Source organism: Megalobrama amblycephala, linkage group LG9 (genome assembly GCF_018812025.1).
Source record: "Megalobrama amblycephala isolate DHTTF-2021 linkage group LG9, ASM1881202v1, whole genome shotgun sequence".
Taxonomy (NCBI): Eukaryota; Metazoa; Chordata; class Actinopteri; order Cypriniformes; family Xenocyprididae; genus Megalobrama; species Megalobrama amblycephala.
Window position 1 is genome coordinate 23,413,206 of NC_063052.1, and position 27,316 is coordinate 23,440,521.

The window sequence follows — 27,316 nt, forward strand, 5'->3', positions numbered from 1 at the left end:
CTTTAAGAAAAGATGCCAGATTCATCAAGTTCAACAGTAATGCAGTGAAGTATAAATGTCTTTTTATTGATGGGGGAAAAAAATGCATTTGTTCAAGGCAAGGGTAAAATAAAAACCAGTTAGAGCCACTACATCAGTTTATCCTATTCTGATTGCATATGTCCCCGTAATTCCTATCAATTAAAAAAAAAAAGACTATACTACAAAAGCATTAGCATGGAGCAAAAGGTGTCTTATTTATTAAGAGATCTGTATCAGTCATTTCTACCAGAGGCAACTTAGGGCTTTTTGGAAAAACTTGTACAAAACCGTTGTCAATAGATTTAAATAATTGATTAGTCTGATTATTTGTGATCATGTTACTGCATTCACTTCCATTTAAAAATTAAGACTATATTGAGTCAATTTTCGTCCAAGGTTTGATCCTGTCCGCTGTGCCGCAAAGGCTATGTTCAGATAGCAGGAAAATCTTTTTTTTTCTTAGATCTTTTCAGACTGTCCACACTATTAATTGCAAGTGATCAAAAAAGATTTGTGTTTCCAGACATAACCAATTTATCTGTATGGGTTGCTTTGGTAATGACATAATCAGAAACGTACCCAGATCCCATCAGAAGCTGTTTTGTCTGGTATCTAAACAGTAAGCAGAAACATCTTGAATCAATCCAAGGGGAAAAGCAGGAAGCATTACATTAAGTGATGGTAAAAATAAATCATTAAATGATTATATGAATAAATGAACAAAAACAAATGAAACAATACAAATGCATTGCCACTCTCTTGGGCTATACACACACAGGTTGCTGCTACCAAGAATCCTCAGACCCTTCAGTACAGTCTGTCCAGAGGTAGTTTTTTGACTCCTCATTAATATTTATACACGTGTAATTTTACTAGAATAAGCTGAGATTCTATAACATGCCACAATACAACATCTGCAAATTGAATTTAGGGTCTGTCCTAATACCCACACTTTCAGTCTTTGCGCATGATCACTTGTCTGCTTGCAAGATGTATCGCATGTATTTGGCCAAAGTGGGTGTGAAAACCATGGAACTTTGTTTTTACAATGTTTTTACAAAGCTGTATTTACATTTCTTTCTTTCTTTTTTGGGGGGGGGGGGGGGGGTGTTAAATGTTTGTTCATAAGATTATTTGTAACAAAACAAATTTATTAATTGTGCTTATAATTTAAGTGATAAAAAGCAGTTGCAAAGATTTTACAAAATACACATCTCTGCAACATTTTTCTTTTTGCTGCCAAATTATATGCAATATCTAATTGATTTAACTTGCATTGGAAAGTTTTTCTTGACATATCACGATTTTGGGCAGTATAAGTTCCTGACGATGATAAATGATGGGATGTGCTTAGTTTGAAACAACTGCGATCCAATATTAGACAAAGTGTGGATTTAGTGTGTTAAAGACACTAAGGCATTTTTTGGACCTCAGACGGTCTTAAACACTTTGTTCCTGTTGCATGCACACTCAAGTGTCCACAAGTGTAGCTATTGGGACAAACCCTTAGTTTCTACAAATTTACCTTTATTGCCTTGTCTATGTAACTGCTTTGCTATGGTACGCTAGAAAAAAAAAAATGGGTGGGCAACACTGATCTACATGATCTCCAGTCCTTCAGTGGTGTGGATTGACTAGTTGTATAGACCAGTACTTCTTTAACCTGTCCTTCCACCACTGCACATTTTGGATGTCTTCCTCATCGAAACAGACCTGATTTAACTTAGCAGCTCATTAGTAGAGACTGCAAAACCCAAAATGGATGTGTCTGATAAGAGATATATCCAAAATGTGCAGTGGTGGGGTTTTGAGTAGCACTGGTATAGACAGGAGGTTCATGTATTTGTGCAGGAGTAGTGTGGTGAACTTGATAGACTGTCTCTAAGCTCAGGAGTTGCAGTCACAGTTGAATATATCTGCATAAAGAGATCGTTATTCGCCTTTAGTTTAAAGATGATTTTCCTTGGCTTTCGTCTGTCTGCCCCAGTTGAGGGGTCTGATTCTGTTGCTGCTTCTGGTCTTGTGTAGGAGCGTAGAAGAGCTCTAGAGGTTTACAGACCTTCCAGAACTTCTCATTCACCAGCTCCAAAGTCAAAGAGCCATTTAGTGTCTGAAAGACAGAAACGTTAAAGATAAGACAAGCCAAACTCTGATTTCTCTATTAGCAGAGTACTGATGGCAGCATGACTCACAGAGAACTGTCCTCCTGTTGTGCTGATATAGATTGTAAACTGTTTTTCACTGACATCCTGCAGACTACTGTTGCTGGTAGCTCCTGGCTCTCCCTCCATGTTTCTGTTCGCCTGCGTTTCACTTTGACTGTCCTCCAGAGCAATGCGGAGAGCCAGATATTTGGAGAGGTGGTCTACTGTGGCATTGGCTGTGGTTTTGACATATCTGAGAGCAGAAAGGAGAATGTAGCTCCCAATATGTTCATTCCCATAATTACATTTCCATCCATAAAGCTTTAAGAGTAAGTACTTCAACAAAAAAAAAAAAAAAAGTAATACACAGCTCTCTGAAATGTTTGGTTCTGATTGGTCAGTCATTATGTCAGTTATTCCCCAATAATGACTATCGTCAATAGAAACGTTGTATGACGACACTCATCTGGGTATTTGAGGCCAGCGATTCTTTAGTTTCTTTTCTTTCGTATCACAATGTGATTGGATGCGCTTTTTCTTGTTTCATTGAAACTCAGCTGCTGCCATCTTGCACCTCAAATCAATATTTCATGTCCCTGTCATTATTCATGTGGTGAAAAGCTGAGATGACTGTACATTATCCCTGTTGTTTGAACTTTTTTGTTCATCTACACTCTTTCTTTGCAGAAGCTTTGAGTTTAATGAGCAAATAAAATATCTCTTTACATTACTATGCTGTTACTAGGGCTGCTCGATTATGGCAAAAATCATAATCACAATTATTTAACACGATTATTGGTGGGTGATATGATCAAAGCCTTATTTCATGATATGAGTCATTTTAAATATCAGTGAAATTTCACAATTATCACTACTTCAGTAAAAACTAATACTAGGTTAATGCAAGTAGAAAGTCCTCAAAACAGCTACAGAAGACAATAAACAGTCAATTAAATAAGAACAAAGAAACTAATTACAAACAAAGCAGACAAAAAATGCAACAGAACAAAAATACAAATGAAATAAACAGTGCTTTAGGTTTTTCAGATGTACTAACAGTGGTATTTAGATAAGTAATACCTAACAGAAACTGAATAAAGTAATGAAATGTAAAATAACTGCTGTATACATTAAATATAGACTAATTCTTATTTAAAACTAAAAAAGTTATTCATTCAATTCATTTTATCTTTGTCTTTTCTAGTTAGATTAACAATGACTTTAGCAATCATTAATGTTGGCTGCTGTCCCTTTAAGAGCTGCACGGACCCAATGCGATGAGCTCGTAATCACGACTTCAGAAGTGGTAATTATCAAATTTCAGATAACGTGAAGGCAGCAATACACACGCGCACTTTCTCAGTGGGTTAGTTCACCCAAAAATGAAAATAATGTCATTTATTACTCACCCTCATGTCATTCTACAGCTGTAAGACCTTCGTTCATCTTCTGAACACAAATTAAGATATTGTTGATGAAATCCGATGGCTCAGTGAGGCCTCTAATGAGAGCAAAGCCATTCAAACTCTCAAAGTCCATAAAGGCACTAAAAACATATTTGAAACAGTTCATGCGAGTTCAGTGGTTCTAACTTAATATTATAAAAGGACAAGAATACTTTTTGTGCACCATCTTATCTTAATTTGTGTTCTGAAGATGAATGAAGGTCTTACGGGTGTAGAACGACATGAGGGTGAGTAATAAATGACATTATTTTCATTTTTGGGTGAACTAACCCTTTAATAACTAACTGACTGCATTTACAAGGATACTTACCTAAACGGCATTTCGATATATGTGTTGGCTATTTGACTGTTTAGGCACATATCTGAAGCCCTTTGCTTATGCGTGTTCTGCACTGTCTCGGAACGCACGCACAGGTGGCTGCCTAGGGAACAGTGTCCGTTTTGCTGCTTAATGCGCTTATAATAGCACTGTTTATGTTTAATATCAAGCACGTCCCGAAGTTTAGCAACAGTATACTGCATTTAACATCCCTCTCTTATTCGGCTGATTTGGATGTTAAGTTTGGATTAGGGAGGAATAAAAGCACACCACTGTGAAGGAAAGGAAGGTGTGCTGAACGGAATGCAGCAGCGGTACAGTAATCGTTGTACCTCGATTATCTTGTTTTTATAATCGTTGGAAGAAAAATCAAAATTGAAATTGAAAATACGATTAATTGCACAGCCCTAGCTGTTACAATTAATCATGTAAAATTGTCCTCTCACTGAAAAATTACCCATATACCCTTAGTCACGCATTTTCCTTATACCTTGTCTGGCTGTACTGTTGGTTGTTGACCAGCAGGGGATGTGGGCAAAATATAAGTTCAATTTCTGAGCTTGGCCCATGGCCTGGCAGTTGTCCAGGAGGTGTACAACTCTCTCCAAAAGCCTCAGGTCCAGAATCATCAGACATTTGCTGCTTTTTACTGCGACTCGGTCCGGCCTCTGGAGCGTAGCTTGCCGGGGCAGAGGTATGGTGTGAAGGGGCAGAGTCGTGCGAGACATGTGAACGAGTGTCACCGTTATCCTCACCACCGCTGAAGGTAGTGTTTTCACTCTCTGGATGCAGCTTACGGACACGCTGAGCTCTAAAAAAAAAAAAAAAAAAAAAACAAAGGGGGGAGTAACTCAGTTTAGCCAAAGTGCAAACTTTGTTACTCATTTCACATAAAAATAAGACGTCTTACAAGTACAGTACTCCTGTTTAACTGTAAAGCTCAGTGAGAAGGATTACTTTCACTGTATTGATAGTGCTATATGAAAATTTCTCAAAATTTTTGTTCTATGTTCAATGTTAGGGTGAGTAAATAATGACAGAATTGCCATTTTTGAAGGCACTATTTAAGTTTTAGGGCAAGATTTAAGTGGACATGCATATGCACTCCTAGCTGTGCTGTGACCTGTGTCTGGCCTGCATGCGCAGGCCCTGCTCAATGCTGCTGCTGAGTGCCTCTTTGTTGTGCAGTCGACTGAGCTGCTCCAGAACTTTATCCTGATGGGCCTCATACTCATCACGGCTAGGGTACATCTTAGAGATCAGGGCATCAAAATTTGGGTCGGCGCGAAGAGAACGCTTGGACACAAGCTTCTTCCTGCAGGTTGGACACTCTTTATTTCTGCAGCATAAAATAATTAAAGGGCAGAAGTGAGCAAGAAATATCTGATCAATTGGCAAATGGCAGTTGATCTGATCGTTCTTAAATGTAAAAGAATGGTCTTACCCTGATCGGAGCGCAGTGACGATGCACTCGGAGCAGAAACGATGCAGACACTCTTTGGTGGTCATGGTGTTTTTCAGCATGTCCAGACAAATGGGACACATAAGCTCACTGTGGAGACTTCTGGGCGACACAGCAATCTCTGTGCTGTCCATAATCGCCTCCTGAAACAATACATACATGGGTGGAACTTAAGACATAAATATATTCGATAAATTCGAATTTGTATTCAAATGAAAACTGAAAATAAAAAGTGTGCATGTCCAATTCTGATTCATATCTTTGTCTCAGCAAAGGATGGGGGCAACAGGAAGAAGAGGGCATTGGGAATGTGGAATGTTTGCAATATCAGTTTATAAATTACCATTATTCCATTTGGTGCTGCTATTGACGCAGAAAATGAGGACACTTAACTTTATGGAAATGAAGACACCGACTGTAGTAAAGAGTCATATGTAGAAAGTAAATTTCACATCTCTGAGCACATTTGAGGCAACATTAACAAATGACACATGGAATAATATGTCTAAGATTCTGAGTTACAGGTAGAACTAGGAATGCCTTGTATCCAATCAGTACAACAACTGGTGACATGCTGTGAATGTTTGAACAACATTCATAAGGGTTAATCTCAAGAGGTCCAATGGAGTCCAGTTTTGTTTTCAAGTTGACATTTGAATTTGAGAGAGAGCGAGTGAGTGAGTGAGTGTACGTACCTGTGGCGTTCGGTGGAGTTCATATAGACTAAGTTCCCATGTCTTACTCAGAGTCTGAACACTCATTGGATTCGCCATCATGACTTCACTGACAACTGAAACACACTTTACACACACGACCCATGCGAACGTCAGTTTTTACTACCAGTTTAATCTTAAAAGAATCGTTCAAATGGACAATTTTAGAAATATTAACAAAATGAAATGTAACCAGTTTGAAACAAAATATGCACACATAATACAAACTTCCTGGACTGATTCGATGAAACCATCCTTATTATGAATAATTCTGTCCTACAAAAGCCTTGTGTTAGTTGCTGCTTTATTTTAAAACTTAAACCAATTAACTATTATTACGTATATTTTTGTTTCATATAGTTAATGTCTTTCGCTGCGTAAATGATACCACGGAACTGTATGATACCAATAATGGTATTTACACGATGCTCCAAGGTACTTGAAAAAAACTGCCGCGGATTTACCACGGTACCATGTCTTAGAAACATTGTAATACTATAGTACGTTATTGGTACTTTTATGTTAGTTTAATCTACAGTCACTAATGATGAAGATGTGAAAAGAAACTGAGAATGAAAGCATTAAAGTTCACACGCTCACCCTTAAATGTGTCTGTCTGAGATCAGTGTCTGCTGCTGAACTTTTTCAGCACACGAGAGAAAACCTAATATTTTAACATCATAATACCGGATGTTGTTTTCTAAGGAGTCACCTCATTTCCTGCCCGATGCCCTCTAGCGGCGAAGTACAGTACTGCGCGCACATGTTTTCATCATAGGTTTTCATATATGTAACTCATAGCACTCATTTAATATTCCTATCCAACACTGGTGATCATTAAGTCATTTTATATGAATCAATGCTGTTTTCCTTTTTTTTTTCAAAAGTTACTGCCAACTTGAGTTCATCTTGGAGTATTGATTCGATTATAAGCTTGCTGTTCAATTTCGATCTCGATTCAAAATCGATTCATTTGGATGTATACATAGTACATGTAACTGTGTATGGAAGCACATGTGTAGCAATATTCAATTTAAAGTGTAATATGCCAAATGGCAATGCAATATGTAAAATGGCAATGTATTTCTGTATTTAAATTTACATTTTCCATATATGTGCTATAATGATTTACATTTGCTGTTTCCTACACTAGTTTTAAAATATAATTTAAACATATATTTTAACGCTTTATAAGTTGCAAAATTAAAATGTATTACAGAAATGATTATGTTTAATGTTCAAGCAAAAAATTTAGCAAAATGACCATATTAAGTCGTAACAGTTATTAATACAATTCACCAAACCAGCAAAAACAAACAAATCACACACTGAATATTGTGGGCTTGCTTGTACACTATGTCTTTTAATAACAACAAAAAGTTCTATTTTTGGCAAATATTAAGGCCCTTTCACACCAAAAGTGAAATGAATAAAGGCCCCGGTATACTTCAAGCGAAGTTCTTTTTTGTTCTTCGTTTAGGGGTAAAACCATAGACTGTAAAAAAAATATGGATGCAGCGTCCATGATGTCACCCATAGAGTTCTGAACAGCAGTTTTGATGCATAAATGAGGCCGCGGCCATCTTAGCTGCGCGTCACCGCACGTCACTCCCGGATAACTGAAAATCGGCAAAGAGGCGGGGAGGTGGTTTGAGCTGATGTGACTGGTTGCTGAAACCACGCCCGCCTAGCTCGACGTGACCATGTTAGCAAGCAAAGGAGCTATCTATCTATCTTAGATACAATCTAAAATATTAATGAAGATAAGTTTTATCATCAGAACGTTCTAAAGGTTTACTGTCAATCTACGGTGTTTCTTTAAGATATAGATGCTCCAACACCAGTAGTGTTGGGTGTGCAAATAACAACATGGAAAATCAAATGGGACTTCATACCTTTATAATGAAATAGAGATCGTGAGATGAATCCAATCCGTGGCACTTGGGTAAAATATGAGTGTCCATTGCAAAAAAACATTTCACATTTCTTCTGAATGATCTGCTCTCTGTCATCGTTCTTCAAGAAAGGATGCAATCTGAGCAGCGTTTATGTTGTAAAACTGTATACGATCGTATCTAACAAAATGTGCCTGTGTCCAAAGTATTTTTTTTTTTTCAAAATAGTGCAGAAGTTTTAGTTATAATATCCAAGCAGTGCTGTCAGAGTTGTATATCCTCCTGGGGGGTATTGCACAAAAGCAAGATAAGGGATTAAGCTGGGATTTTCCAGTTATCCTGGCTGAATTTAGCCCTGACTCGGTTGCATGAAGGGAGGCTAAATTAATCTACATTAAGTTACTATGGAGATTTACACTTTGCAGCTAGCCTGCTCCGGAGCAGGCTAACTGTCAGGCTAAGCTGAGCTCCTCTAACACTGACCAATAGGAATTGTAATTGTAATTGTAATTTATTTTTTCTTCAGTCATTCAAACATAACAACAAACACAAACGAAATTATTATCATACAACAATGACTAAAGGGGTTTAAGCTGGAGTGAAACACTTATTAATGCCTAACCCTATTTACACCAAGATTTAAATGCCCAACATTTGGCAACAATAATCAGAAAGCAGCAAAGTGGAAAATAAAAAAAAATAAAAAAAAATAAATAAATAATTCAAGAATACTACCAGCTCTATATGAACAGCTCATACGGATAACATATTAATGAGATGTTTTTCAAATGTAAGCCATTTCTAATAACATGACACAAAACACCTTGTTAATTTCCCTCTAAACATTCCCTTACCCTTATACTGCCATGAATCATTATGTTATACACTTGCCTCCTTCTTGTTTTAAAAATATTTAAAATAAACTAAACAATATCATTCCAATGCAATATAACTACCAATCACATTTGTAAATTTTTTTGAACGCCATTATTGATGTAGATTGTTTTAATGTATCATCCAGGCTATTCCATAAATTTACTCCTCGAACTGAGAAGCACCTCCCTTTGATATTGGTCCTGGCCTTATTTTTTTGATAGACCCCAGTTCCTCTCAAATTATATCGAGTCTCTCTAGGCTTGAACCTCTCCTGAATACAGACTGGGAGCTTGAGATTGTGAACCTTATACATCATTGTGGCTGTGCTAAGATCAACTAAATCCTGTAATTTCAAAGCATTTAATTTAATAAACAATGGGTTAGTTGGGGCGTAATAATCAACTCTATTAATAATTCTAATAGCTTTCTTCTGCAATATGAAGATAGGTTTAATAATAGATTTATAATTATTCCCCCATATCTCCACACAATAATTTAGGTACGGAAGAATGAGCGAATTATATAATAAATTTAGTGAATTTTGATTAATAGATGACTTAATTTTGCACATTATACCAATAATTTTAGATATTTTTGTCTTTAGGTAATTTATATGAAATTTCCAGTTGAGTTTGTCATCAATATAAATACCCAAAAATTTTGTGTTCCACACTCTCTCAATGTCAATATGATTAATTTTAATTTTGATTGATTCCTCAATTTTTCTATTACCAAAAATAATATATTTAGTTTTATTCAAATTCATTGATAATTTATTGTAATCAAACCAAGTTTTTAATTTGGAAAGCTCTTTTTCCACTGTCTCCAAAAGAAACTCTAAATTTTGTCCAGAGCCGTAGAGACTAGTATCATCAGCGAACAAGATACAATGTAAGTTTGTCAGGATCTTTGGAATGTCATTTATGTACATTATAAACAGCTTTGGCCCCAGTATAGAGCCCTGTGGAACTCCATGCGTTATGTTTGTTCTTTCAGAGTCATAATTGTTAATATGTACATATTGATCTCTACCACTGAGATAGTCTCTCAACCAATCATGGGCAATACCTCTGATACCATATTGTTCTAATTTAGCCAACAGCAGATTGTGATCAATGGTATCAAATGCCTTGCTCAAGTCGATAAAAACACCGACAGTGTACTCTCCATTATCAATCGCTGTGGATATTTCCTCAACCAGTTCAATGACTGCCATTGAGGTTGCTCTGTTTGACCTGAAACCAAATTGATAATCTGAAATAAGGTTGAATTTATTGAGATAATCATCAAGTCTTATAACATATAACTTTTCTAAAATTTTTGAAAATTGTGAAAGTAGTGAAATTGGCCTATAGTTTGTAAATTGATGTTTATCTCCACATTTAAAAATGGGTACCTTGGCCGTTTTCATTTTAGACGGGAAAATGCCCATAAGAAAAGACTGATTACAAATATATGTGAGTGGAGTTGCAATGCTATGTATAATTTCTTTTACTAAGATCGTATCAAATTCAAAACAATCTGTTGACATCTTATTCTTAAGTTTACTCACAATTTGAATAATTTCATTTTCATCCACACTCCTCAAGAACAAAGAGTTCACATTTCCTTTAATAATGTTTTTGTCTATTTCCTTTACAGCTGATGGTTGAGAGATTTCATTGGCTAGAGTGGGTTCAAACATTTGCAAAAAAATTATTGAACGCCATTGATATTTCCTTATTACCGTTTAAAATATGGCCGTCTTTCACAAAGTAATTTGGATAATCATTTTTGTTGGTTCGCTTCTTGATAATACTATTTAGTACTTTCCAAGTAGTGTGGATGTTATTTTTGTACTGATCCAAAATATTATGATAATAAAATCGTCTGTTTGATCTTATTATATTAATTAACTTATTTTTATACAATTTATATTTATCCTCTGCTTCTTTGGTTCTATGTTTTATAAATAATTTGTAAAGGTATTTTTTCTTTTTGCAAGCATTAGCTATGCCCTTTGTTATCCATGGTTTCTCTAGGTTGGTTCTGTCTTTTATAGAGTATTCCTTTAGTGGGCAATGTTTATCATAAAGACTTAATAATGTAGTCAAAAAGGTGTCATAAGCCTTATCAGGGTCAAAGGTGGCATAGACTTTGTCCCATGTCTGATTAAACAAATCAGTTTTTAAGGCAGTCATGGTTTCAGGGGTTCTATGACGTATAGTTTTAATTTGATCTACTTTAAAAACAGTAGCCTTATGAAGGAGTTTGTGAAAAATACTGAACACAGGAAGATGATCAGTAATATCATTTATGAGCAATCCAGCAGTTATTTGGGTTTCAAGTCTGTTCGTAAATATATTATCTATTAATGTAGCTGTATTGGCTGTAATTCTTGTGAGTTTAGTGATAAGTTGAAATAGATTATTACTATACATGGTTGTGATGAAATCACTAGTTTTCATATTATTATGGGGATTTAAAAGATTTATATTAAAATCACCACACACAATATGCATCTTATTAAGGTTACCAAACAAATTGTCAACATTTTTATTAAATAAATCTAAACATGATCCTGGTGTTCTATAGAGACAGCTAACAGTAATATTTTTAGATTTTAGGACTGCGATTTCGACAGATAAACACTCTAGAACTCCCTCAATGGTAGTTGACAGACTATCAACAATTTTACAGCTCAGGTCATTATCCACATATAATGCGACGCCACCCCCTTTTTTATTAATCCTATTCTTAGTAAAGAGCTCATATCCCTCCAATTCCACTTCACAAGCCTTGTCCACATCCAACCAAGTTTCCGAAACAGCAATAACACTGAATTTATTAATTTTACTAAGGTATTCTTTGATATCTTCAAAGTTTTTGTACAGGCTTCTGCTATTGAAATGAATCAAACTAAAAGCTCCTCCCATATTAATATTATTGCATTGCTCTTCAGTATAATACTCACATTCATTTATTATATTATTATAGAAATTATTATCTGGATCTATATCTTCCCCAAACTCATTTGTTTTATAATTTGAAAAATCATGCACAATTAAATTACTATGTTCAATCAGTTCACTTCTATAAGAACTATCAATATTTTCTAACTCATGTTCATCTATGTCTCTATTAACTACTGACAAATCATAATCAAACTCAGTCATATTATTTTAGAATTGTTCTTATATAACTCTTTTAGGCATTACCTTGTGTACAACCACGCACAAACATACAGTCGCCTCACAAAATACTCATAAGACCCCTGTACTCCCAAATCTCCACAGTGCAGTCCACATTTGATATAACATTTTAAACCTAATATTTAATCTTTTCCCAATTGTCAAATTATAATTGATCCCAATGTCCAACATAAGGCGGGTCTCCATCCACAGTGAAGATAATTTTATAACAGTCTTCCTCCATCCAACGTAAAGTGAGCCCATCATCCAGTTCATCCGCGCATAATCATCATAAAATGAGCCTATAATCCACAGTCCAGCACACGAAAAGTTTATACAACAAAAGGTCAACATAAAATGATATTACAATGATATTACAACTGACTCTCTCACATACAATTATTTGACTTTATTAACATATATATATATATATATATATATACATAATATACATATACATAATATACACATACACTATATATATATATATATATATATATATATATATATATATATATATAGTGTATGTGTATATTATGTGTATATTATGTGTATATTATTATGTGTGTATATTTTATATATATATATATATATATATATGTCACAGATCCCGTGTTTCCCTGGACTCCATTTCCCATGATCCTCCTGTTTCGTCACCTGCACTCACTTCCCTCGTCAGCTCCCCATCTTCACGGATCACCTGCACCTGGACTCTATTGTCAGCACTCCCATATATTGCACTCACTCCCTGCACTCCTTGTCCGTTCTCTGTTTATGTTAAGGTGTTAGTTTGGTATTCCTTGCCGTTGTTTATTAAAGAGTGTCTTTGTTGTGGAAATCCGTATCTGCCTCATCTCTCTACCAGCCACCCGTAACAGAAGAACGGACCTAAAAACGACTGGATTTCCACGAAATGGAGACTTTCATCGGCTCCCAGGCTCCAACTTCTCCCTCACCTAGCACTCCTCTGACTGCTGGCGAACGCCTCATCGGGCTTCTACAGGTGGGTCGTTCGCTGGAAAGGTATGTGGAGGAGTTTGTTGAGCTCGCTTTTTTGTCCGACTGGCCTGAAGCACGTTTGATCTCCCTGTTTCTGGATGGACTAGACGATGACACCATCCGTTTTGGTGAACCCGATTATCGTTTCTCCTTAAGCGAAACCATAAATTCCATTTTGTGGTTAAATGACTCCAAATTTGTTGTTGATTGGGTTCAGGATGGGTGTCTGTCTCTAGTCCATCCAGAAACATGGTTGGCCGGGCCAGTCAGTCAGCCACCTTCTTCCTCCGCATACCCCTCCAGCAAACGCCCTGCCTGCCCCACACGGAAGCCACACTCCTCCACTGGGTCCCGTAGGCGGAGGAGGAGGAAGCAAGCCGCGCCAGTCTCTCCAGAGCCCGCTCCAGTCTCTCCAGAGCCCGCTCCAGTCTCTCCAGAGCCCGCTCCAGTATCTCCAGAGCCCGCTCCAGTATCTCCAGAGCCCGCTTCAGCCCTTTCCGAGCCTACCGCTCCAACCCTGTGCAAACCGCCAGATGATGCGGTCTGGTTAATTGACTTTTGGTCCGAGCCCGTATCTCCAGTCTCCGCCGAGCCAAGTTCTCCAGTCTCCGCCGCCGAGCAGGCAGCGCCTGTCTCCGCCGCCGAGCAGGCAGCGCCAGTCTCCGCCGCCGAGCAGGCAGCGCCAGTCTCCGCCGCCGAGCAGGCAGAAACATGGTTGGCCGGGCCAGTCAGTCAGCCACCTTCTTCCTCCGCATACCCCTCCAGCAAACGCCCTGCCTGCCCCACACGGAAGCCACACTCCTCCACTGGGTCCCGTAGGCGGAGGAGGAGGAAGCAAGCCGCGCCAGTCTCTCCAGAGCCCGCTCCAGTCTCTCCAGAGCCCGCTCCAGTCTCTCCAGAGCCCGCTCCAGTCTCTCCAGAGCCCGCTCCAGTATCTCCAGAGCCCGCTCCAGTATCTCCAGAGCCCGCTTCAGCCCTTTCCGAGCCTACCGCTCCAACCCTGTGCAAACCGCAAACCTGCAAGTTCTCCAGTCTCCGCCGCCGAGCAGGCAGCGCCTGTCTCCGCCGCCGAGCAGGCAGCGCCAGTCTCCGCCGCCGAGCAGGCAGCGCCAGTCTCCGCCGCCGAGCAGGCAGCGCCAGTCTCCGCCGCCGAGCAGGCAGCGCCAGTCTCCGCCGCCGAGCAGGCAGCGCCAGTCTCCGCCGCCGAGCAGGCAGCGCCAGTCTCCGCCGCCGAGCAGGCAGCGCCAGTCTCCGCCGCCGAGCAGGCAGCGCCAGTCTCCGCCGCCGAGCAGGCAGCGCCAGTCTCCGCCGCCGAGCCCGTATCCCCAGTCTCCGCCGCCGAGCCAGTATCCCCAGTCTCAGCCGCCGAGCCAGTATCCCCAGTCTCAGCCGCCGAGCCCTCCGCTCCTGCCTCAGCCGCCGAGCCCTCCGCTCCTGCCTCAGCCGCCGAGCCCTCCGCTCCTGCCTCAGCCGCCGAGCCCTCCGCTCCTGCCTCAGCCGCCGAGCCCTCCGCTCCTGCCTCAGCCGCCGAGCCCTCAGCTCCTGCCTCAGCCGCCGAGCCCTCAGCTCCAGCCGCCGCCGAGCCCTCAGCTCCAGCCGCCGCCGAACCCTCAGTTCCAGCCGCTCCTATTATGAACTTTGTTGTTGAAACATACAGCGCTAAGACTGTTTTCCCTCCCTGCCTCCCTCTCCCACCTCCGTCCATTTGTGTCTTCACTGCACCTCCACCTCAAGCCCCCTCGCCCAGATCTCCACCTCGGACCTCTGGGCGATTACCTTCACCCCGGCTCCAACCTCCCTCTGCTCCACCGTTGCCCATCAGTCCACCAGTGTCACCAGTCTCCATCCTGCCCCCGTTCACACCTTGGTCCCTCGTCAGCCTGCCCTCACTTCTGGACTGCACTCCTCCGTCTTCGCTCCGTCCCTCCGTCCCTCAGCTCCAGTTGGCCTCCTCACTCCCCCCAGTGTTCACTTTGTTGTCTGTCGCCTGTCTCCTACTGCGGCCTTCTGGAGCCCCGGCTGCGCTTCGGTCGGCGGAGCCGCTGGTTCCGCCATCTCCCGCCGGTCCTTCAGCGCCGCCTGGGAACGACGGCATGAAGCCTTCGGTCCCTGACCCGCCATGGCGGCCCGCTGCACCTGACCCGCCATGTCTGCCCGCTGCACCTGACCCCCCCATGGCTGCCCGCTGCACCTGACCCCGCCATGGCTGCCTTCAGCCCCTGACCCGCCATGGCTGCCTTCAGCCCCTGACCCGCCATGGCTGCCTTCAGCCCCTGACCCGCCATGGCTTTTGAACCTGCCCTGGAGACCTCCACTCCAGTCTGCTCCTCCCCCTGCACCAGCTTGAGGTCTCCAGGGCGCCCGCCCCGGTAGGCGCGTCCTCGCGCCGTAGATGAAACAACCGGGAGGGGGGGGTAATGTCACAGATCCCGTGTTTCCCTGGACTCCATTTCCCATGATCCTCCTGTTTCGTCACCTGCACTCACTTCCCTCGTCAGCTCCCCATCTTCACGGATCACCTGCACCTGGACTCTATTGTCAGCACTCCCATATATTGCACTCACTCCCTGCACTCCTTGTCCGTTCTGTTTATGTTAAGGTGTTAGTTTGGTATTCCTTGCCGTTGTTTATTAAAGAGTGTCTTTGTTGTGGAAATCCGTATCTGCCTCATCTCTCTACCAGCCACCCGTAACAATATATATAATACACACATTTACTAAATTGTGCTAAATAAAAATATATATTGGTGTAAGTTTAAGACATTTTTATTATTTTAATATTTTATTAAAAGGTAAGTATGATGAGAAACAAAACATTTAAAGAGAAGTAATTTCTTAAAAATTAAGTGTTATATAGCCCACTGAATCATTCTCAGACTTAAGGCTGACAACAATGGAAGCACTTGGGAGAGAACTGTCAGGAGACTTATTTCTTAGCACAGAAGAATACAAGAGGATTACCAAATCATTGTTTTTAAGTGTGAAAATATAGCAAAAGTAACACAGAAATTCAAAATCAATAAACCTGTGACAAGGCCCCTGAAACAATCAGGCCTTCATTTGTAAGCTTTCATTAAGTGATTTCATTAAGTGATTCATTGAGTGATTTTTTTGCTAGACAAAGAGCAGGAGAAATACCAAGTGAGTGTTTCAGAGCCAGCAAAAGCTATGAAAAGAGTGTCAGAGTAAGATGCAGCCTGCTGAAGTGGCATGCATGGTTGTTGTCCACACTGAAACTACCCACTGTAGTCAAAGCACAATAAAGTCAGCTAGCCTTTTCCAAGGCCCATATTTAATCTATACTCTGGTCTCATATATATATATATATATATATATATATATATATATATATATATATATATATATATATATATATATATATATATGGAATTCAGGTTATGACACTTTTTGCTATTGAAATGACTGGGAAAAAGTGTCCTAATCAACCTGAATATATATATATATATATATATATATATATATATATATATATATATATATATATAGGTTTTCCTTTCTTACTGGTTAAATGTTTTGTGCCCAATATTTAATTAGATTGTTTTAAAATATATGAATACATTTCTCTCTGGTTTTGTTTGGCAGTAGTACTCTTTATGGTTATTAGAAGAGCAGAAATTAAAATCACAAAATTAGAAATTAAAATTAATATGCACAGACTAAATTTTAATTGGTAAGATGAATCTAAACTCAGTAATTGTCCCAAAGTATATTGGTTTACCCCATTACAATAGTCCATTTACAGTTACTATCATAAAAATACACTTACTTGTAGGTTTGAAAGTGTACATAAGGCACATTTAATGTCCAACATCAAATATTTTAGCGAAATGTATATTTTAGAATTAGTGCGCTTCTATTGCGTCCCGTCTGTTTAGCGCGCATGCGCGCAGCAGCGCTCGTTCACTGTGAAGTTTAGCCTCAAAATGGAAATATTTGCATTACTTTCTAACATTTACAGATGGAGAATAAACTTGTGAAAAGTAAGTTATGGACTAAGGAAAACACCATGTCTCAAACGCATAAAATAGCACAAAATGTATGCCGTTTCCTATGGTGGATCGATTTGATCCATGATCGACCTCTAGGGCTGCTTAAGAAAAGCGTGCACGCTAAATTATCTTGACTAGGTGAACCTGGATCGAATTAGCGGGACTGCGTGAACTTCAATTACCTTTTATGAAACCGTTTTAGCCCAAACTCATTTGTTAGGTTAATTCAAGTCAGGTTTTGGAGTTTAATCCTCGCTTTTCTTAGCATATTTTATGAAACAGCCCTCTGGTATTGTCATTGTAGTAAATCTCACAATCAAAACTTTCAGCCAATGCCACGATCCAACAACGTGTGTTCTGTGTCTCTTCCCCATGCGAGCACATCTACACAGACACACATCAGTCTTGAATATTATGCAGCAAGCCATATTTTATAATTGTATAAAATAATCGAGAAAAAAAGCACAAAAACGGCTGAGATGCCAAATTCAGCGGCAGCTGAGGTAACATGGCGGCTCACAGACAGCAGCGCAATCTACCTGTCACTCAAGTGACCACGCCCTTAATTATGCAGAACTTTAAGGCTTAATATAATTTAAACGGATAAGTTATAAAAAAAATTCACCCCCCTCAGAGTTGTCATGAAGGGCAAAAATAGCAGTATAGACCAAAACCACAATTTGAACCAACTTGTAAACATGTTTTTTTCTGCTATAAACTTGGCCAATTTAACTTGGGACTCTATGAGATTCTGCTCTCTTTTGGAGCCTGTCCCTAGCGGCCAGTCGATGAATCGCAGTTTAAGTTACTTCCGTATTGATAGGGGGAGGTTGCCGCTTGGGTAAAACTAAGTTCAAAATGCATGACCAGCGATATACTGTAATCGAGCATCTGCTGAGAGCGACGGTTATATGAATATGTGCCATGCACTTTCTTCTGAGCAACAAAATAAACACAACAAAAATAAGAAAACAGCAAGCATTTATTAAGCATAAGAAAAGTGTCTGATCATAACAGCATGGAAGCATGAGCTCTGCAAAGTAGCACTCCAATCACGTCACATCTTCATATAGCACTTTATCTAATAGATTGCATACAATCAAGCAGCTTTACAGTATCAAACATGAAAAACAGTGTTAGTGCCTCATTTTTTTACAAGCACAACTCGCGGAGATCTTACCTCAACAAACTCAAACACACGAAATGAGTCAAAGACGCGTTTGACGCGAGTGAAGGTGGAGCCTCAGCGCACACCTCCTATTACGTTATCGTCACGGACCAATGGTAGTACGAAGGTGTTTTGCAGCTGGAACGAACTTTTCCTGAAAGTTCGCTTTGGCAAGTCGTTTCGAACTTCCAAAAAGAACACAAAACGAACTTCGTTTTGGCCTGATTTGGTTCAAAATGACGTCACATCAGTTCATTCTTCGATTTCGTTTGAGGTATACCGGGGCCTTAAAGTACACATGAAATCAAAATTGACCTTATTTACTTTGTTAGTGTATATTACTAGTCTTGTGATAAACAATTAATCCGTGCAAGTTAAAAAACAGAAAAAAAAATGTTTGTCGCGGTAATCTTTAATCAAAATCTGAAAAGTTACTTCCGGTCTGGAATGGCGTTCCTGCTCTGATGACGTCAGTTTGACGGCTTGGGTTGAAAACGCGTAAACCACTCCCTTGCAACTGCTAGTCTGCTATGAACGAGAGATGGAGAGGAGGAACGCTAAAGTAAAACACTGCCCTCTATTCAATATTCCGTTTCACTTGGAAATACGTCACAACACTGGAGAAAAGTTGTTTTCAACTTCCGGTTTATGCGGACTTTAAGCCTCAGGTTGAAGGAAATACATGTTTACACCTCTACAGTAGAGGGCACAGCTCAAACTAACTTTTCAGCTGTGTTGTCATTCTGAATTAAAGAATGGGATACACAGCAAAATCCCCAGAGTTTAATCAACTCTGCCCAAAGAGTATATGGTCCCTCTCTACATAGAATTAAAATAACACTGAAGCAGTTAATGAGATAATATGCTGTTTGTGGAGTTGTTTAATCAGATCTTGAGAGATTTAAAGGTGCCATAGAACGCTTTTTCACAAGATGTAATATAAGTCTAAGGTGTCCCCTGAATGTGTCTGTGAAGTTTCAGCTTAAAATACCCCATAGATTTTTTTTTATTCAGTTTTTTAACTGCCTATTTTGGGGTATAATTATAAATGCGCTGATTCAGCACACGTCCCCTTAAATGCTTGCGCTCCCCGCCCCCAAGCTCGCAACTCTATAATACATTGCATAAACAAAGTTCACACAAATAACGACATGGCTTTGGTCTCCGTGAATACAGTAAGAAACAATGGTAACTTTATCCACATTTAACAGTACATTAGCAACATGCTAACAAAACATTTAGAAAGACAGTTTACAAATATCACTAAAAATATAATGATATCATGGATCATGTCAGTTATTATTGCTCCCATTGATCTGCCATTTTTCACTGTTGTCCTTGCTTGCTTTCCTGCATAAAGTCTGTTGATACGGCTGTGCAGCTCCAGACGTTAATACTGGCTTGTCTAATGCCTTGAACATGGGCTGGCATATGCAAAATTTGGAGGCGTCACAGTCTGTGTTATGTTATGTTGAGATTCGTCTGTTCTTCAGAGGTCTTTTGCACAATTCAAATTTACATAAGGAGGAAACAATGGTGTTTGAGACTCACTGTATGTCATTTCCGTGTACAGAACTCTAATTATTTAACTATGCCGAGGTAAATTCAATTTTCAATTCTAGGGCACCTTTAATGTCTGGATGGCTGGAAGTCCTTTGTAGTTACTGTGTTTCTTTTCAGTGAGTGTTAACAGCAGGTGTTCATCACTAATGCTCAATCATAACTTAATCACTTAATTATCTCATTAACTTAAACTCTGCTTCAGTGTTACTTTAACACTATATAGAGAGGGACCATACAGTCTCTATATTTTTAAAGATTACTTTTAAATGTGAAAAAGTAATCTGATTACATAACTCAAGTTAGTTGTAATGTGTTACCCCCAAAACTGGTTACTAACTTGAAAGCGTTAACGTTGCTTCTTTTGATGATACGTTCTTTAGGAAGTAGCGGCACTCAAACAGATAGAGTCAGCGTAGCTCTCAGTGCCATATGTTGGTAAAAATAATCACAAAAATTATCACTACATGATTGTTTCTATAGGCTGCTGTATGTTGGTTGGGCTTTTTTGCAATGTATTTGCGGGTTGTTTTGAATGAACTGTACAACAGGGACATATCCGGGGACAGCTCCTGTCAGGGACAGAACACCAAAAACCGGGACTGTCCCTGGAAAACGGGGATGTCTGGTCATCTTATCTTTCGCAGTTGCAAGTTCCAGGGTGTCAGCAACCATTCAGCGTTCATTTACCCGCAGAGAACAGCTTCATCTCGGCCAGTCCTTCAGGAATTTGCTGCTGGCTCTTATGTGGACAGTGGTTAAACAAGAATTAATTTGGGGTATATAAAACAGTTAATATTTGTTCTTATTAATCTATTACTTGTTCCAGAGTAAATGATTTGGGTTAAGGGGAAAAGTTTCTTAACTTTATATTTAGGCTATATTTAACTTAAATCCTGTACTAGAGCACTACTTACGTTTGACTGAATTGTTCAGTAGCCCCTCACTGCAGAACACACGAGATCCAGGGGGTGGAGAGGGTAGGTTAAGGGCTATGTTGTCACGTGTGGTGCTGTATGGAAGAGGCAGTACTCGGTAATCCACAATAAGGGTACTTTAATCAAACGAAGGAGAGATAAACACACTTAACACACGATTAACACAACAGAGAACGGACAGAGAGTGAAGGGAGTGAGTCCATTATAAAGGCAGTTATGATGATTAAGTCCAGGTGAAGATGATGAGTGCTGATGGGGAGATGACGAGGGAAGTGAGTGCAGGTGTGGAAACAGGAGGATCATGGGAAATGGAGTTCGGGAGACAAGGGATCTGTGACGTGTAAAGTGGGAGGAGTTGCATCCAGATCCAGGGGTTGGGGATGGGTAGGTTTAGATCCAGGGGGTGGAGACGGGTAGGTTTAGGGATATGTAAAGTGTGAGGAGTTGGATCTAGATCCAACCCCGCCCCCTGGATCTCATGTTCTGCAGTACGGACCCTCTCGAATTGTTTGCTTGTTTTTTGTTTTTTGTTTTTTTTTATGTATTTGATTGTGTTTATTGTTTGCTTGTGTTTATGTATTTTATAGTGGCTATTGTTGTTAATTTAAACGTTGTTAAAAAAATATTATTTTAATATAAATAATATGTCGTATTTGGTATTGAGAAAGGGTCTGTCAGTAGTATCATTACAAAAAGTAAAAAAAAAAGTTACATTATGAAAGTTACATTATGTGAAAGTTACAGTATGAAGGGAATATGAAGATTACAATAATGAAGGTAAACAACTTAGAGAGCTTACCTGACTGCTGCAGATTAATTTCGGTGTTGATACTTTCAACATGGAATCGCATAATTCCTTCTCTTAATTACGGTAGTTATGGCATGAAGTGAACGCAGCATAAGCTCATTGTTTTGATTCGGTAGGAACTGTAAAAGGTGGCAGCTGTTTGTTTGCGGTGCTCGTGACTGAGTATCTGTATGCATAACATGAAACGTGCTGATGACGTATGATGTCTGCACGAACAGGGTGCACGAGGGAATGTAAAAACACACTAACAGGCATGTAGAACATCATATTATTTAATTCGGACCAAATATCTGGGCCGGGGTCTCAAGATAACATGAGAGTCAGCCAGGCTGAATTCCAGGCATGAAATGCATGCAGGTCCCCTACCTTCTTGATAGAGGCCAATGCAACCAGGAGAACTGTCTTAAGAGACAGAGTTTACAATCTGATTGCAAGGGCTCAAAGTGTGGTCTCTCCAGAGCTGTAAGCACCAGAGACAAGTCCCAAGAGGGTATAGAGTGCGGACGAGGAGGTCTTCTCGCCCCCCTCAGGAACTTGATGACTAGGTCGTGCTTCCTCCAGAGCCTTACCTTCAACTGCATCGTGATGTGCGGCAATAGCACCAACATACACTTTGAGGGTGGAGGGAGACAGCCTTCGCTCCAACCCGTCCTGCAGGAAGGAAAGCACTGTCCTGACCAAGCAAGTTCGGGGGTTCTCCTGATGAGAAGAACCATTCAATGAACAGGTTCCACTTTAATGCATAGAGGTGCCTCATTGAGGGAGCTCTAGTGGAAGTGATGGTGTCTACCACCGACTGGGGTAGTTCACCTAGAACCAGACATGAAGATTCCAGAGGTCCGGATGTGAGTGCCAGAGGTTGCCCCGTCTCTGAGTCAGGAGGTCCTTCCTCAGAGGAATGGGCCAAGGAGGTGCTGTCGCGAGGAGCGTGAGTTCTGGGAACCAGGTCCGGTTGGGCCAGTACGCCGCAACTAGCAAGGCCTGCTCCTTGTCCTTCCTGACTTTGCACAAAGTCTGTGCAAGAAGGCTCACTGGGGGAAACACACCCTGGGGCCAGCTGTGTGCCAGTGCTTTCGTGCCGAGGGTCCCCTCGGTTGGGGAGTAAAACAACTGGCAATGGGTCGTGTCCGGGGTGGCAAATAAATCTACCTGTGCAGTCCAAAGTGACACCATATCAGCTGGACCACCTGGGGATGGAGTCGTTGACTGTACGGTTGAGCACACCTGGGATGTGAATGGCACGAAGTGACCTCAGATGCTTCTGACTCCATAGTAGGAGATGGCGGGGCGAGTTGTAACATGCAATGGGAGTGTAGACCACCCTGGTGGTTGATGTACGCAATGGTTGTCGTACTGTTAACAACTCGAGGCAATTGATATGCCACTGCAGTTGGGGCCCCGTCCACAGACCTGAGACTGCATGCCTGTTGTACGTGGCCCCCCAGCCAGTGGTGGAGGCATCTGTGGAGACCACAGCATGCCTGGACACTTGTTCCGGGGGACTCATGCCCACAGGTCTGACCATGGGGTGAGGGTATAATGGCAGCTCGGTGTGATAGCCACACGCAACATCTTGAACAGCAGCCTGTGAAGGGACTGTGAAGGTAACCCACTGCCTTTCTTGGGTACACTGAAATAGGGGTTGTAGAACCCTGATTTCGTATTGGCTGGAGGGACCGGCTCTATTGCGTCCTTTGCCAGTAGAACCTCAATCTCCACCTGAAGCACAGGAGCATCTGTCACCAGCACATGGGTGAACAAGATGCTCCTGAAAGACTGGGGGACGCCGGGTGAACTGAGTCGCATAGCCGAGTCTGTTTGTGCAGATGAGCCAGCGAGACGGGTTGGGAAGCGCTAAACAGGCGCCCAAACTCCGAACAAGCGGGACCAACGGCACAGCAGACGTACCTGCAGTGGGGCAGGAACCCAGGGACCCGAATCGGATGGCAGCGCGGCCCAAAGTGAGGTCTGAGTGCTGGAAGCAACCTGGTTCCATGGTGGGGCAGGAGGTGTGTGAGACGGCGTATTCAGTGCACCCTCCACACACACACCACTGCCAGTTGGCGATATGAGAGCGGGCTGAGGGCGGCAAGGCATAGTGTCGCACACTGGCAGACACGCCCTCTTGGGACCTGGAGGAAGAGGAAACAGCTCTTTTAAGGATGTTTTGGCGGAACAGAAACAAACAGAAACAAAAGATTCTCCACCCAGCCCTCCTCCGGGGGAGGGAGCGTGAGTTCTGGGAACCAGGTCCGGTTGGGCCAGTACGCCGCAACTAGCAAGACCTGCTCCTCGTCCTTCCTGACTTTGCACAAAGTCTGTGCAAGAAGGCTCACTGGGGTCCTTCAAAGTCTTCCGAAGAGCCATCTCGACTACCTCCAGGTCACCCATCTCAGGGCCGCTTGCGTGATCTCCTGCCACCTGGCAAGAGCTCACCTTCTGATGCCACGATCGACATCTGATCATCAGCTGGTGCAACAAAAGAAATGGCTGGTCGCCCATGTGAGGGACCAGCGTGACCTTCTGGAAGCACCACAGGCTGCGATGTGTTTGAGGGGTGAGGGGCCTACAGAGATTGCCTCGGAGGGGAAGCCCTGACCGTAATCCTCAGGTCACCCGGTCTATTTGCCGAAAGTAACGCTTCTCTGATGGCCACCAAAGAAAATGCTAGATCTGGGCATAGGGGAGGGAGCTTGGCCTTGAGAACCAAGGTAAGCAAGCCTTGACCTCAACATCACGATAGACATGTTCTCACAATGAGAACATGAACTATCCATAAGCAAGACAAGTAAGCTGGAGTTCAGCAATCTTCATTTGAGATTTTTTACTTAAATTAAAGTGTCATTCAGCCGTCTATATTGTGCTGCTCGTTTGCTGACTAAATCTACGACCAAAGTGTAGGCTGATATCCAGCAGTGGTTCTCAAACTGATGTATGCAAACAAAATGTTGAGTTTTGCTGTTCATTTGATTCTACTCCATCTTAAAATAACATTAAAACTGTTAAAAAATTTTACACCGAAAGCCACAGCAGAACTGCAGCACACAAGCTGTGATTCGTGAACAAATCTGCGGCATTGAACGAATCGGCAATTATTCAATGACCCATTCATAAATACAGCAGCTTGCTTTGATACTGAAAGAACAAAAGACTCGATGATTCACTCATAAAAACACTGACCGTCACCTACTGTTGGTTTTAATGTAATATTTAAAAGTGTCACTTCATTTTTATCATCATTGTATCTATTGATTTTTTTTTTATTTAAAGCATTATTCATTTTATAAAGGTATTTATAAAAGTAAAAAAAATGCACTGGAAAATACGAGACCGGACACAGAGATGAGGAAGGTGACTGCTTATGAAGGGAGTGCTGATGAGTGATAATGACGGTGAAGGTCTTCAGGTGCGGGTGCTGAACAGAAGGGATGCTGGGAAACGTAGTGCTGGTGCTGGTGACTGTGACAGTATATCCCCCTCCGGCAAGGCGCGTCCTCGCACCGTAATGGAATATCCAAAGGGGAGGGCTGGAGGGGGTTCAGGAAGTGGATGGAGTGGTGAAATGGATGATGCTGGTATGTGGCTCAGGAGGAGGACGGTTGAGCAGGAGGATGAGCCAGGTGGTGACCCAGTCCCCAGCCAGAGCCAGCCAGAGCAGTAGGGGTGGAGGGCCGGAGAGCAACAGATGGCCCGCAAGTCCGTTGCGCAGGTGACACGACGTCTGACCTGGGTGAAGCCGGCAGCCCGAGGAAGCTCCGTGAAGCCGATGGCTTGAAGGTCCCACCAGACGTCGAGGGAGGGAGGAGCGCAGGTGAAGGAGTCAGGGTGATGGGTCGAGGAGGAGAGACGAGGACAGAAGCTGGAGGCGGAACCACGGGATCCTCACGCCCAGAAGGAGGGGGCTCACAGTAGGCCCGCAATGTTACCACGTCACTGAGAGGAGATGACGGTGGTGCAGTGGGACTGATGGGGGACAGCTTGGGCAGGACAGCAGACGTGGTTGGGTTCAGGGAAGAAGGCTGGGATGATGAGTTGCCCAAGACATCTAGGAGAGGATGTGGGAGAGGGAGGCTGGGAGGGACCAGTGAGTCCAGTATAGAGTGGTTAGGCAGTTGGGGAGTTGAGTTGCAGTTGAAAAACTCACTCTCAGTGACGGGCGGGTGGGCGGGGCTTCTGACCTGCCCTTCGTCTCCGACACCTACTCCCTCGAAGCTGGATGGGACCGCTGACTCGAACCTCTCCTCAGATGGGAACCTCTCAGGCTCCGGTGTGATGTCATACTCGGCTGCTCCTCCTGGCGTGGGCTCTGACGTCACGGCAGAGTCGTCTACTCTATCTGCGGTGGGTCTCTGACTGGGAACTGGGCTCGGCAGTGTTCTGGATTGGGGTCGTTTGCACTCCAAACACTTCAACAGGGCTTCCTTCCAGTTCAAGCCGGTGATATCTGCGAGATTGCTGGGGCCGTGGAAATTCACCCCGATCCGGAACAGGGTCTTCAAGGTTTCATCCTCCAGCTGGCTGGTGACAGCAAGGTGAAAAAACAAGGTTGAAAATGACAGGACATCTTGACTCTCCTGAGCCACGTGGATGAATCTTTCCCATTCGTCCATTTTCGGTGGTCTGGTCTTCTGTAACACGTTGTTTGTGCAAAACGACTTTATTTAACAATTTGAACTGTTGTCATACGCAGTTGACGTAGTGAACGCAGTTCAGCGTTTCCATGTTTATGCCCGAACGCCGGCTCAGTATTGGCCGACGCTGCACGTGACACATGCGTGTGATGCTGACGCAGGAGCTGGCCAATAATGTGTCAGCGCCCTGGCGTAGAACTCGGAAGCACTGAAATGCGTTCACTACGTCAACTACGTAGCATGTCATGTACTGTGATCATTAACCGACATCAGAGAACTGTGAAGTTCATTTTAGTATTATTATTATTATTGACTTAATTTTATTATTGACCTAACTTATTAACTTAAATTCTAAGGGCTTACTTCAAGTAAATATATTAGGGAAAAGAGGTTAAGCTGACAAAAAAAGTTGGGGAATCACTGCATTGCATGTAAATATGAAATGTGTATTTGTACATTTTAATGTATTTGAAAGACAAAAGCCATCCAAAAACAGTAATACATGGTTAAATTACTCACTGAGTGATAATTCAAATAATTTTGTTTGTCAGGAGCTGATTAGATATGCAGTGGTTCAATGTTGAGAAAACACTTCTTAAAAGTGAAATGATTTCTGTAAATCCAGTGATCAAATGCTGCGGATCTCAGTTTTCAGTGATCGGCACATAACTAGTGGCTGATCTGTGTGTGTAGTTCCACAAACTTGGAAGACCTTCTGAACGTATAAAATTTTTATAGAAAGGAAAAATGTAAAATATAACAAAGGAGTAGAATCAATGAATTATGAATAATTTATTGCCATTGTGAGAATAACATGTAATCATGTAATCAATAGATCAATAGAAATGTAACTGTAGTCTGATTACAAGTATTTTAAAACTATTTTATTTATTTATTTTTTAAATCTGATTACATATTTCATATTACAGGTAATTAGCTGGTAATCAGTTACAGCCCAGCACTGCTGGCAGCCCTGGCTACCCTTTTTACCAATGAGACATCTGTGTCAGTGAAGAGCACTGACATGAAATATATGATGTGTGAGGAAAAAACTGAGGGTGGATTGTCTCATGTAAATTTAGTTTGCTGGTTGCTAGTGCTTTTGCTTTATTTTTTATTTTCATAAATAATCCAACA

The 27,316-nt window shown here is 41.6% G+C and overlaps 2 protein-coding genes across 4 annotated transcripts; both read right to left on the minus strand.

Moving 5' to 3' along the window:
• Window positions 1-40: 40 nt before the first annotated feature.
• LOC125275357 (E3 ubiquitin-protein ligase RING2-A-like) lies at window positions 41-7,346 on the minus strand. 3 transcript variants are annotated; one of them, XM_048202201.1, is made up of 8 exons: window positions 6,726-7,343; window positions 6,108-6,212; window positions 5,756-5,827; window positions 5,395-5,555; window positions 5,074-5,289; window positions 4,441-4,761; window positions 2,214-2,418; window positions 41-2,131 (listed from the first exon to the last, which is right to left on the minus strand). In XM_048202201.1, the coding sequence occupies exons 3-8, from the start codon at window positions 5,756-5,758 to the stop codon at window positions 1,964-1,966; spliced, it is 1,074 nt and encodes a 357-aa protein (XP_048058158.1). In that variant the 5' UTR covers window positions 5,759-5,827; window positions 6,108-6,212; window positions 6,726-7,343; the 3' UTR covers window positions 41-1,963. The 3 variants fall into 3 exon arrangements, with proteins under 3 accessions (XP_048058158.1, XP_048058157.1, XP_048058156.1); XM_048202200.1 differs by lacking the exon at window positions 5,756-5,827 and having other exon boundaries at window positions 6,108-6,202; window positions 6,726-7,346; XM_048202199.1 differs by lacking the exon at window positions 5,756-5,827 and having other exon boundaries at window positions 6,726-7,340.
• Window positions 7,347-19,770: 12,424 nt separating this feature from the next.
• On the minus strand, window positions 19,771-26,237 carry LOC125275359 (proline-rich protein 36-like). The gene is made up of 2 exons (XM_048202202.1): window positions 20,720-26,237; window positions 19,771-20,544 (listed from the first exon to the last, which is right to left on the minus strand). The coding sequence occupies exon 1, from the start codon at window positions 26,156-26,158 to the stop codon at window positions 25,133-25,135; it is 1,026 nt and encodes a 341-aa protein (XP_048058159.1). The 5' UTR covers window positions 26,159-26,237; the 3' UTR covers window positions 19,771-20,544; window positions 20,720-25,132.
• Between the last annotated feature and the right edge of the window lie 1,079 nt (window positions 26,238-27,316).